This window comes from Zonotrichia albicollis, chromosome 16 (assembly GCF_047830755.1).
Source record: "Zonotrichia albicollis isolate bZonAlb1 chromosome 16, bZonAlb1.hap1, whole genome shotgun sequence".
In the NCBI taxonomy this organism is placed as follows: domain Eukaryota; kingdom Metazoa; phylum Chordata; class Aves; order Passeriformes; family Passerellidae; genus Zonotrichia; species Zonotrichia albicollis.
Genome location: NC_133834.1, coordinates 3,464,643 through 3,477,800, shown reverse-complemented (window position 1 = coordinate 3,477,800; position 13,158 = coordinate 3,464,643). Strand labels below are relative to the sequence as shown.

Below are 13,158 nucleotides of genomic sequence, written 5' to 3'. Positions count from 1 at the left end.
ACCTGCAGAGCAGTGGGCTGGGGGTTTCCTCTAGGGTGTGTACACAGCAGGTATTTTGGGGGTAGATGCTCCAAGAGTGGCACCTCTCCCTCCCTACAGCGCTTCCCAAGGGTCTGTCAGCAGCTCAGAGGCAATTAATTTTAACAGCATCTAATCCAGTGAGCGCTGGTGAGCAAGCCACTTCACAGATGCACATGTACCACACACACACATATAGGAGCACACAGATCTATAAAAATATATATATTTAACTGAAAAACGTGGGTCTGGAAAAGATATTTCATTTCTTTTGAAATTGAGGGCTTAAGTAGGATCATTGAGGCTGCTGGAAAATTTCCACCACTAGCAGGAGCCCTGTTCTGAGCCCACTCCCCAGCTCCTACCAGCCACTATCCTTGTGTCTGAAATCCAGCCAAATGAGAAAACAGATCCCTTCAAAATGAGCTGGAATGAACATGAAAATCCTTTTCTTTTCACATATGCCCTCTGGGATAGATAAAAACGTCCTCAACACTTGGTTGCTCAGAAAAAAAAAATACAATAACACAAGTGTTATTTTTCCATGATATTAGAAAGAACAGGAATATCAGAAAACAATGTTCTCATTCTTGTATTTTATCAACTGAAGTAACTGGCAGCTTTTTTTGCCTTTTTTTAAACATGGATGGCTTATCTCTGTAGCATACATCTGATAGTCAGAGAATACTAATTTTTAACTGCATAAAAATTCCTTCCCCATTTCAGTTGCTCAGACTCGTTCCTTGTGATATAAAAATGCTACTAAACCTACAGTCCTGCAGTCAATACCAAGAAATCCACAACCCTGTTCACTCCTTGCATAAAAACCACGTGCAAAAAAAAAATCCACAGCAAATTGGGATCAGATTCCTTCCCCTTCCAGAAAACGGGTCACAACTGCTGGTTTTAAATCACATTTTGCCAAAGAGAAAACAAATCCAGATGAACTTTATTCTGAGACGTGAAAACCACCTGCCTGAAAAGCAGCAAAACCGTGCCTGAGTTCAGTGACACCCTGTGGTGTAGGAAGACCTTCTTCATCCCTCCCATCTAGCTCTGAAATTCAGCAATTTTCAGCAAAAACGGGGGGGGAAAAATTAAAAATCAATCTGTACAGCCCCTCATGCCAGACCTGAGAGCTGGCTGAGCAGAGAGTGACTCAGCGAGCAGATGGGGAGGAAAATGGGGGTTAAAAATGGGAAAGTTTGCAGAAAAATCCATGATCAGTCTAGCCCCACTGGCTCAGCCCCACTCACTGCTCAGCACCACATTCCTTCAGCACTTACACACTGCATGTGCAAGGGCAAAAGGGTGCCCTGCAGCTCCAGTATTTCAGAGGCACTCAGGTAGAACAGATTTAAAAGGCAGGATGGCAGAGGCTGCTCTCAGGCTACAGAAAATACAGAGCACAATGAGGGGCCTGGTGGTTATTGCAGCCTCCTGCTCACACACAGCGTCACGCTACAGAAAGACAACTGAAGACAGTCCCTTGTCAGCATTTTTACCACAACACTTATATTTTTATCTGCAGGAGATACAATTTCCAGCCTGAAAATAACCCCATTTTAACACATTCACAGCACAGATCTATCCTCCTCCACCTCTCATGGAGAGGATAGATCTTGCTAACCCCACTCCACATGCACAACACAATCCCTGCTTCTCTTCTTGCTGACTTTTCCAAGGGACAAAAAGTAACAAATGAAGCAAAAGGAAGACATTTGGGGCTCTGCTCCAAGCCCACATGCTTCTAAAGTAAGTCCCCAAACTTCTGGCCATGGTGGCATGGTGCTCTCTGTCCATCTGTAGGGCTCCTTGGAGAGACTGGTGCCTGAATTTAATGGGAAGCAGAAGTTTCATTCCTACTGTACCCAAACTATGTGTGGGTTTAAAATTAACTATGCACAGATGCCTTCACACAATTGAAGCCTCAATATTTTTTCTGCCCTGAAAAAGTGATTTTTAGCTAGCAAGGGGGGAAAAGGCATTTTTTAAAAAAAATTATGTTTTCCTTCAATGGTAATTCTGTTCACACTGAGAGAGGGTAAAGGAAAAAAATGCTCAAAGTTAAAAATATCTTTTCTAATTGACATTTTTATGTATATGTGTGTATATACCCACACACGCAACCACACGTGTACATACACAACTCCACAGCCAAAACAAACAATACATTCGTATTTAAATGCTACTGATGCCACATAAACAGGAGCCAAAGATTATTTTAATTTTTACCTGCACTGAATTAAAACCCAAACCCAGCTAAGAATACTTAGTTTTCTCATTGCTTTTAACAGCTAAGCTGCCATGGTATTTTACTGTAGGAGAGCAGTAAATGAAGATTTGTTAATGATGAACAGAAATTGGTTAAGCAATTTGGTTTTTAGAGACTGATGTATGTAACAAGACGAGTTGAGGGGGTGTGAAGAGGAAAGGCTGGGGAAGGGAGGGAGTAAAAACACACACTTAAAACAGTCATTTCACATTGTAAAAATAAACAGCATGATTTTCTCATAACACCAAGCAGGTCTACAGCATACAAAGCAGGCTAAGTACAGGCAGACTTTAGACAGCTACTGGGTCATTAACATCTGATTTCTGCAATCTGTCCAAATTCTGGAGATTACTTATTTTTGAGTGCCCAATTTAAGACTGTACCTTTTTTTTTTTTTTCCAGATAAGCCAATTCTCATCATTGGAAGATTCTTCCCCTCCACATGTGCTGTGCTGTTGACTCCAGAAGTGCTTATGAAAAATTTTAAAATATTACAACTATCACATGGGAATGTGTAGGGAACTGGTTACACATCACTGGTTTCTTTGGTTTTTTGTTTTTAATTAGGGTAAAATCATCCTCCAAGTCAGGAGAAAGAGAACAGAGAATAAGGTACTAATTTTTTAAGGAAAACAGAGTATGGAGGAGGAGGACTTATGGGTCTTTGGTTTCAGACAGCTCAAGGAATTACGTATCCTGTTGGGCTTTAGCCCACATTAGCATTTTCCTCTCCAAGGTCACTGGATTAAAACCCACAAGCTTTGCCTCTTATCAGAATGGCAATGTGATGTTTGGTCTGTAAGAAAGCAGTGTCCCCCCTCATCTGTGTCTAACCAGATGACAGAAAACAGGTCTTCCTGCATCTAATCCCACCTTTGGCACAGATACTGCAGGGCCAGGGCCAGACAACATCCCTGACATGGGGACATTTCTGCACCAGAAACCTTTAAGGTTTGCATCTCAGACTCATCCACAAATCCTTGCCCTGGCTGGGCTAAGGGGTTCTCCAAAAGTAGTTCTGCAAGCAGCAAAGCATTTCTGGAGTCCTCAGACACAAACACACACGTGCAAACCTTCCATGTGAGACTCTTCATGGACAGAGAAACTTGAAAGCGGACAGCAATCATTTTCAAAATTAAAATAACCAAGAGAATGCAAAGAGCTACGTGTCATTATTCATGGAGGCAACAGCGAAACGTCTGAGGCTGACAGATGACATAAAGAAAAGTTATTTTGCCTACCTACATAACAATGGTCAAGGTTCAGGTTCATGGCTAGTGACCCCTCGCTGAGAAGTGTCTGCCCTACAACCAGCCAACCACTTTGCTTCTTTAGTGCAGCGTGAGAGCAAATGCAAGAGACCGACACAGACATTCAAAGCATCATGGATAGGGGCAGGGGTGAAAGGGTTGGTCAAGCAGCTGCAAGGAGAAAGCGAGCACTTCTAGAAAAGCTGAGGTTATTAATCGGTTTAGTATTCAGGGAAAGCCATCAGAAACCCTATTACCCAAATATCCCTTCAAGAAATGATTCTGACAACAACAACAAAAAAAATTAAAAAAATAAAAATTCATTTGCAGGAAAAAAAAACCCAAATTGTAAGCAATAATCCCTTCCCGCCTCCCTCTCCATACCCACCTCCCACCCCAGGGGGTTTTGCATCTTTGGTTTCCCCACCATTAAATGACACCCCAAAGGGATTTGCAATGCATTTCCCCATTTGTTCCAGATTCCCCAACCTCCTCCCATACCCCCTTCCCTCCCCAGATTTTATCCCATAAAATTGGGATTTTTAGTTTATTTCTTCTAATAAAGCAGATAGGTTACTTGAAAAATAGACAAAGGGACAAGTTACCTCTCTGCTTACCTGGAGCAAAACCAAAAAGCAAACCCAAAACCCCCCTCAAGAACTTGGCACCCAAAAGGGATTGATATCCTCAAAATTTCCAACAGCAGCAAAACAAACAAAGAAAAGATGCGGGAAGGAACAAGAAAGGGAAGAATGGAAGTTAACGCAGACTCTTCATGGAAATGTGGCAATCTCAGCCTTACATAAAATTCACTCTCCCCACAACTTTTTGGGCTCTCTAAAGAACAATTTTTCTTTTATTTTCTTTCTTTTTTTTGACATATGTATTTCTCTTTTGGGTTTTCTTTGAAATGCATTGGTGGGTCCAGCCCAGAGCCACATCAAAACAAATCAACATTCTGTATCTTTCTGCCATGTTTGATAATTTTATTTTTTTTTATTTTTTTCATTTTTAGCTTTAATTATCTTTCTTTGGAGGTTGGGTTTGGAGGGAAGAAAAAACCAAACAGGTGCACGGAGGAAATTAACATCAAAAAACTCAAAAAATAAAAAAAAAAACCAAAAAACCAAAAAACAAAAGCCAAACTATCCAGCCCTGTTTTTCAATTAACAGCCCTGAGCAGTGTAAAACACTAAAAGGCTTTTGCTGGGCTACATCCAGCTCTGCCATGTAACTTAGATAACAACTGGGGATGCTCTTGCTTTGCATTCAGCCCAGCCAAGCTGGTTTCTTTCGGGAGCTGAGGGCTCATTAAAATGACCTTTCCCCATGATTATTATTTAATGAGTGCGCTCTAAAACAGAAACCCCTTGTGTCTCTGGAGGAAAAGTCTCAAGTAATCTCTTTTCCCACTGAAGTACTAATGACAGGCTGACAAAAAAAAAAAAAAAAAAAGCTGCAAGAAAAAAATTGGGTTGAGGGTGAGGGAGGGAAACTGGAGAGTCAAATTTAATGCAGTAATTGCCACATCCTTGAGCACCGTGGGTTACGTCTGGGCATCTGAAAAAAAATCCCTACCACCCAAAAAGAGACACAAAAACTTGACATTTACGTTTTAAAAAATTAAAAAGAAAAAATTCTGGCTGTTAAATACACCCTGCACCCTCCTGCAGCAGCAACAAGGAGTCAGTGCCTCCATGGTTTACATGCCTGGAGAGAGTCTAACAGCAAACAAACTGAGAAATATAAAACTAAAAATGGGTGAACAAAAAAAAAAATTAACTTAAAGGGGTTGGGGGGGGGGAAAGGGGGAAGCCTAGGCTTTATCTGGACAAAGGCAGCAGGGATATTTGAATAATAGAGAGTACCCCAGACTAGGTTAATTCCAGTTCTACTGATGGGGAGTGGGAGCAGGAGGGGGATGCAGAGCAGGATGGAGTGAAGCAGCAACCTAATCGCCTGATAAGAGACACAGCAAGAGAGACAAGGTACACAGGTTTAGTTAAAAATGAACTCGGTATGTTTAATAAAGCTTGGTAAACCAAATCGCAGTACAAACATCAAGTCACACGGCCACACAACAGTACCCCGGTAATAAAAAAAAAAAAAGAAAAAAAAAAGGAGGGGAGGAAAAAGAAAAGAGGGGGTAATAAAAGAAGAAGGAAAAAAAAGAGTGGTAAGAAACAGGGGAGGGAGAAAGAACAAGGAGGGGAAAATAATAAAGGAGGGATAAAAGGAGGAAAGTAATTAAAAAGCTCCTTTCAAACTTCGACAAGGCTCATGCCAAAATAAAATAATAATAATTAAAATAATAATAATAATAATAATAGCAATAATAATAATAATATAATGGTGGTGGTGGCAGCAAGGAAGGAAGTGAGGTTAAAACTGAAGGAGGGAGGAAGGGAACAGGAAAGCAGGGAGAGGCGGACACTAAAACCCAGTCGATATAAAAGCTCTAAAAGAGCCAGCCAGTAAAAATATCACAATGATACAGATACAAAAAGGATAAAAAATAACCATTGGGGTGATAAAGCAGGCTACGCTGCCAAGGACAAAGATGGCCGCCCTGGCTCCGACCATCAAAATGGCTGACCCCGGCCCGCCAGGCCCCTTGGCCCCACCCCGCTCCCACACGGGCTGCGCTTGGGGGTGCGTTTGCTAGAAATTAATAACCTTGATCGAACGAGTCCTCCGAGGAGTCGCTGAAGGAAGATCCCGCCTCGGCCTCCCTCAGCAGCAGGCAGAATGGCTGCTTCCGCCCCGCCGCGGCCTTGGGCCTCAGCGGCCGCCCTGGGGCCACCGCGCTGCGCGGGGCCGCCCTGGGGCCGCCGGCCGCCCGGCCACCCTTCCTGGCTGTCGAGCTGTACAGGCCGGGCGGCCGCGGCTTGGCGGAGGACGGGGGCTGCGCCGGCCACTCGTCCCTCAGGGATTCCTCCTCCTCCTCCTCCTCCGAGTCCGTATCTGTGGTCAAAGCGGGTGGGAAGAGTGTTACATCCCCAAATGGGGTTTGGGGATTTTGAGGGGTTTGGGTGCCACCACTGTCCACCCCTGCCCAGGTGCTCCATCGTAAGCCTTGAGCTCAACAAACACAGAAAATCACATTTCCTTCTTTCCATTACAAACGGACATTCTCCACCTCCTTGTCCTCCCTTAAGATCCAAGGAGTGTTTTTAGCTTGGCAGCAGAAAAATGAAGCAAACATTTCCACTATGAAAATGTCCACTGAAGGCAACAGCACTGTCAACAACTGGGCCATCAACCTGAATTTGTCTTGGCTATGGTGACATTCAACACTCTTGACCTGAATCTCCTTTTCTACACGAACCAGCTCTCACAGAGGGTTTTCAACACATGTGGCTGGAGCAAGCCCAGCTGCCAAGGAGGCAGGATGTCTAACTCCAAATGTCTGACTCCAAACACGCTGCCCCAGATGCTCCACGGCGTACACCGCAAAGGAGCAGGGACCAAGCTGCTTCTTGGTCTGTGAAGGATGGCTTTACAAAGCTGCTAAGCCTTGTGGGTGGTGAGAAGTTATCTAGATATCCCCTCTGGCAGCTGATGAGAGGGACAAAAAGAACATGGCACCCCTGGATGCAACAGAAGCGGGTGTACATTGTCACCTCCCCATTTGTGGACATGCCCTCAGCTTCACAACATTACAGACATTGTGCCATCACTCCTCAGCTCCACTGCACTGGGTTGGGGAGAGGAAGACAAAGAATGGCAAGTTTAGGAAGCTTGAAGCCCAAATATGCAAATTATTTTGGACACTTGACTTTTCTTAAAATTTGTGGGAGTAAGATACTCAGTCTGCCCTTTGGATCTGTGCCCAAAGCTTTCAGGACTCCAGGTAGACAATCCTGAGGTCAGGAAGCAGAAGGACTTGGCGCCAGTCCTGCTTCTGCTTCTCCTTCTCCACATGAACAGCCCAGCAATCATATGAGGTGCTGCCATATGCTCAACCTGCCTCCCCAAATTCACCATGCCTGAGTGACCAAATGACAGGCTGAGGCCCTTCCTTTGAACCTGCACACAGCTGAAAAACCTAAGCTGAGCTGTTTTCTCAGTTGCAATAATACTGAGCTGAGATCTGAGTGACAAAGGGGAACACTCCCACATCAGGAGACTCACTGGACAGTGGTCAGATAGAAGCTCTCTTAGGTCTGGGAAGCAGTTTTTGTTCATGGAACCACAGTGCCAAGTGGGAAGGCACTGTAAAAGCTCCCTCTGCCATGAGCCAATGCTTTAGCTCCACCAACAGCCCATCCTTTATCTTCCCATTAGCTCCAGAGCCCACAGTTCAGGAGACACGTGTCTGTCCTTGGGAGTAAAGCACACTCAAGAACAGAACTGCTGGGTACTGTGTACAGCACAATAAGCCAAAGGCTGTGTTCAAGTCCAGTGGACACAATGACTCCTATTTTGCCACATAAATGGCTAATTTCATGCCAAACATTTGTTCCATTGGAGAGTCCCTAGTTCATCTTCCCCATTAGTGAAATTCCTAAACTAGTGTCGCACCAAGAGATGTATTTGTTATGCGCACAAACACCCCATAAAGGTTTTAACATGGCTTTAAATAGCTGCAAGCAAGGGGAAAGATGCGTGTGCAAGTGAGCTGAGACCATTACACAACGGTCTCAGACCATAAACTCTGCCCCAGTGTCTGCCTGAACTGTTAAAGACTCTCCTATGTTTGATTCTACTGTTTTCCCAACACTGGAAATTCAGATTCTTCCTTCTGTAACAGGGGTCAGTTGGAACCTTCACTTTGGGCACACTTTGGGTTTAGAACTAACAATCACCACATTGATGTGGGGTGGGGACAAGCACTGATGAGAGCCATGGGAATGCCCAGCACAGCCAGCCAGGAAGCAAGCCATGACACTGAAGGGCAGGAGGACACTCAGGAACAGTGTCACAGCCAGGCTTTTCCCTTCCAACACATTCCATGGCATCATCCTAAAGCCAAGCCCACTGCACTCAACAAGGACTTCAACAGTCAACTACCTCCTAGAGAAGAGGCTCCACCTGCTCATCTGCCAGGCAGGACAGTGTCTACTCCCACCAAAAGAAAGAATATGGGTCAACTTCTTCAAGTGTTTTCCCCACTGATGATGAATATAACACAGGTCAGGAAGAGACACACTGATCATGGCTTGCCCTTGGACAGCAAGCTGGGCACACAACCCAAAAATACAGCAACAGTCACTGGGAGGAGGAGGAGGAGGTCACTTTTCATTCATTAACAAAATCAGACTCATCTGCAAGACTCCTTTCACTAGCCCAGAAACTCCCACCACAGCGCCCTCCTAAAGACAGAAGAGATAGAAAAGAGGTTACTTACTATAGGAGTAGCTGCTAACTTCAGATATTGCTGGTGAATGGGAAACCTTGAGCTGATTTTTGACTTTCAACCCCACCTCCATCTTCTTCATTTTGGCAGTCACTTTGTTTTTACCTTCCTTGGCTGTTTTCAGTGACAGGCCCAGGTTCTTGGCCAGGCTCTTCTCCTCCTTGCTTGGCAGAGCCTCATGGGCTGTGAGGTACCTGCTGCCACCTCCACTGTTTTTGAGCTTTCCCCCAGAGCTCTCAGCAAACTTGAAGGGGGATTTGAGCTTGTCTTGTTTGGTGAGAGACAGGGCCTTGTCAAGCTTGCTGGCCAGCTGCTCCTGATCTGATGGCACCTTCTTCTTTTTGAGCTTTAACTGCCAAGGTGAAAGGAAGAGACAAGGTGAACACGGAGCAGATGTCATAGGAGACCTGAGGGATTTTACTAGCCCTCCAAATTATCTCATCCATGTAGTTAATAAAGCCTCAAGGTGATAGTTTTAGCCCCCCAGCTGCCATAACCCATCATGGTTCCAGGGAGGAAGAAGAGGAAGATGTCAGCTAAAAGTACAGTTTTACTGAACATTACAAAATTGCGAGATTAACTTAGAAAACTTGAATATTCTTCCAAAAGAAATATGTTCATAGAACAACATACTTTGGAGTTCTTTTTTCTCTACACCACCTGGTTTTTAGGGTATGTTTGTGCTGGTTTTACAAGCTTTTCTCTAAATCACAAGGATTAAAAATCTTCTTTACCCAAGAGCCAGCCAAATAAATACGGATTTCCACATAATCAACCAGCTCCAGAGGCTGGGATGCCAAAAGAACCCAAATACCTCTCAGCGTGAGCATCAGCACCACTGCACTACAGCCAGAGCTGTTACATCCTTTTCAGTATTTTCTCGCTTCTTGAAAAAACCAAATATATTTTACATGTGCTACAGCTAGATAACAGCAGCTCTAACTCAGTACTTTGCCTGCATGCATTTTGGATTTCATCACCAGCTTAAAGCTCCAGTAAATATCTCATTGCCTCAACAGAAGCAGAAAACCCTGCATTTGAAATAGCAAGGCTGTGCTTCCATTCCTCCCTTGCTTTAGGGGATCCGTTCCCCTGTGCTCTCTCAATAGGCAAAGGGGTAAGAGAAGCCCTGCTCTGGACTCAGAGCCAGTGCAGCACTGAATGCTCTGGCTGGCTCCAAGGCACTGGACTCTGCTGTTCTACCTCTGCAAGCCAACATTAGCCCCTCCACTGCACACAATCCTCTCTTGAGGAGCACCTAAACCCATGTGAACTAAAAGCAGACGCTGAAAGATCAGGAATCCAAGCCAACACCAGCAAAGCAGGAAAGAGATGGGCTTTTGGCACGTGGCTCCATGCTCCCCACGAGGGCACTGACCTCATTTGAGAAGCTGGGAGCTGCATCGTGCTCTTCCCAGCTCGGGTTCTTCCCTTTCATCTTGCCGCTGCTGCTCTCCACATCCTCGTCCTCCTCTGGGATGGCCCCTTTGTGCCTCTTCTTCATGCCCTCACCAGTCTCAGAGTCTTCAGAGAGCAACAAGGACTTGCTCAGTCTGCAAGCCAAGCACAGGATGGGTCAAGGTGGGGGGGCTTTCCTCCCTGTGATCCCCACCAAGCTCCAAAGTGAGGTTAAATGCCTCCCAAGACAGTGGAGATCCTCAGCAGGAGCCAAGTCTACTGTGAAGTGACAGCAGCTCAGCCAAGGTTTTCCACCAAACAGGAGAGCCAAGGAGCCCTTTGTGCACACTCCTGGCCACCAGGACAGGTGAGGGTGCCTGAAATCAGAGACCTGCAAGGTGGTCTCTACAAGAACGTGCTTGGTGTTTTGGTAACAGCCACCAAAAAGTGCCTGATTTGGTAGAGAGCAGCCACAGGAAGGATGACAGCTGAGGTGGCCCTTAAGGTCTTTTCCCACTTCTACTTCCATGGATTCTGTGGGTGCAGAAAGAGACTCCTGAGGCCCAGGGAGGTGCCTCACTGCCCAGACACTTTGGTTTCTTTGGAATGAGCAGGAGGTGGCAAGGAAATGCCACATGGGATGACAAGGAGGGACAAAGGCACTGCAAGGACTGGCTCACTCCAGACTCCAGGTCGGGCCCTTTGTGAAAGGCATTTGTGATCTACACCATCGGAGTTGCTTTGGGATTTGGGGGGAAAGGAGAGGGTAAATAAATAAGAAAATAAAATAAAAAATAAAGTAGGTGAGACTATAAGCACATCTTTCCCGGCTCCCCAGCCATCTCCAGTCACTATCTGATGGACGATCACTCAACACCTCAGGATTCCTACCAAGCTTCCATTTCAAGCTCTCATATGCTGCCTTCTTCACCCTAAGCCTGCTGGTCAGACCACAAAGCCACTGACACGGGGCAGCCTCCTCAGCTTCCAGGCATTTCTCCTCCCTCTATCCTCTCTGCTGACCTGCACAGACAGCTAAACCAACACCTCAGGTCCTGGACACTGGCTGAGGGTGCACCTCCACCTCCCAGAGCAGCATTCCTGTGATCCAGGGACATGCACACACAACACTGTCACACACCCACACATGCACAGCTCCAGCTGCCTCTGGGTGCCTCCAGCCTGGCCAGCCACCCAAACACAAAGAGCAAAACACAGAGCCACCAAGAGGACAGATTTTCAGAAGCGTTGGTCAGTGGGAGCTGGGCACCTGACTCTGATTTGCAGTCTTGAAAAGGACATGTGCAGAAATATGGAGCACACAGGGAGGCAGCTTGGAAATGCCTTCCCATTGGAGAGGCCATCCATGGTAGGGTAGGTGGCCAACAGTGGTGAGATCCAAACAAAAGCAGCTGGACTTGCAAAAGAGAAAAAAGCAGAGTAGAGGATAATCTTGATCCTTGAAACAGAGATGTCAGGCAAAACCAACTCCCACTGATTCAGGGAACAGAGAGGAAGACAGAAGAAACACAGCAGAAAGGTCCTACAAAGTAGATAACCTGGAATAGCCCTGTCCTTCCCAGTTTTGACATCAACATCCCCTCAACTGTCTCTACAGCACCTGACTGCACCATCTGCTCTCCTGAAAGCACACGAGGACACTGCCCAACTCCAAAACCTCACCTAAACTGCCTGCCAGCCATCTCAGCATCTCACAGCTGCTCAACTCCACCTGTCCTGCCTGCACCCAACAGCAGCCAGGAGCTCTGCCTGCGGGGAGGGAGGACACTGGCACTGCATTCCCACTGTAAGGACACACTCACATTAGCCAGCCTGCCAACAGAGCGAGCCCTCCGAAATGCTGTCCCCGAGTCAGACCCTGGCACAGTGACCCTGCCATGTTCCCGTCTTCCCCAAATTCCAGCCTTACTTTCCACTCTTGCTGTCACTCTTCCCTCTCTCCTTAATGGGTGACAGAGCGCTTGATCCAAGTTTCCTCTTCCTGGGCCTTCCAGGGCCTCTTCTCGCCAAGCTTCTACTTTTCTCGTCATGCTTTTCCCTTTAAAAAAACCATACGCTTCACTGTTAACCAAGGCAACAAAAAAAAAAACCAAAAACAAAAAAAAAGGGCAAAGGAAAAAAAAAAAAAAGCAAAAGCAAATTTTGCAACCGAAAAGCAAAACGAACAGGGAAAAAATAAAGAAAATAAATCCAAAAAAGAAGAAGAAGAAGGGAAAATAATTAAAAGAAAGCGAGCAAGAACGGGAGCCAACCCAGAACCTTCGCCTGCCACCAAACTGCTAAACTGAGCTGCTGAAGCCAAGGTTGTCTCTAACACAGTCTCCCAGCTGCAGTCACCAGTTACCAGGTTGTCGTGTCACATAGCCTAGGAGTGTGCTGTGCAAAGCTCTGCTGGGATGTACCAGGAGGAGAGGACAGGAGAGGAGGCAGGGAGGGATGGAGGGCAGTTTTCTCTCCTGGGCCGAGAGGCAGCGCCCAGCTGGAAAAAACCAAGACCTGGGTGAGCAGCCTGTGACTTACTCGGAGTCCCTGCGGCGCTGCAGCTTCACCAGCTCCCGCTGCTTCTCCTTGTAGCGCCGCTGCAGCTCGGCCAGCCTCATCCTGTAGTCCAGCTCCATGGCATCCATGTTCTCAATGGCTGATTTGATGGAGTACATCTGGGGTGGGGAGGCAACAGAGCGTCAGGACAGGCCCAGGGGGTGCACACGGGGTGCCCTGGCAATGGCCAAGGTGTGCAGCCTGGCAGAGAGCCCTTGGTGCTGAGAGAGCAGCAGAGACACCAGCACAGCCTCAGAGTGGTGCCCAAGAAAACCAGCAAACCAAAGATGTTCTGTGGC

At 46.3% G+C, this 13,158-nt stretch overlaps 1 protein-coding gene across 5 annotated transcripts in view; it reads right to left on the bottom strand.

Moving 5' to 3' along the window:
• The window catches only part of TNRC18 (trinucleotide repeat containing 18), a 56,115-nt gene that overhangs the window by 13,263 nt on the left and 29,694 nt on the right, over positions 1-13,158 (bottom strand). For 4 of the 5 annotated variants that reach the window (XM_074552871.1, XM_074552874.1, XM_074552872.1 and 1 more), the window contains exons 12-16: positions 12,842-12,978; positions 12,231-12,359; positions 10,281-10,455; positions 8,894-9,254; positions 6,220-6,507 (exon numbers count right to left, since the gene is read on the bottom strand). In XM_074552871.1, the coding sequence (XP_074408972.1) occupies positions 6,220-6,507; positions 8,894-9,254; positions 10,281-10,455; positions 12,231-12,359; positions 12,842-12,978 (1,090 nt within the window). The remainder of the gene's footprint in view (positions 1-6,219; positions 6,508-8,893; positions 9,255-10,280; positions 10,456-12,230; positions 12,360-12,841; positions 12,979-13,158) is intronic. The other variant, XM_074552875.1, reaches the window with a different exon arrangement.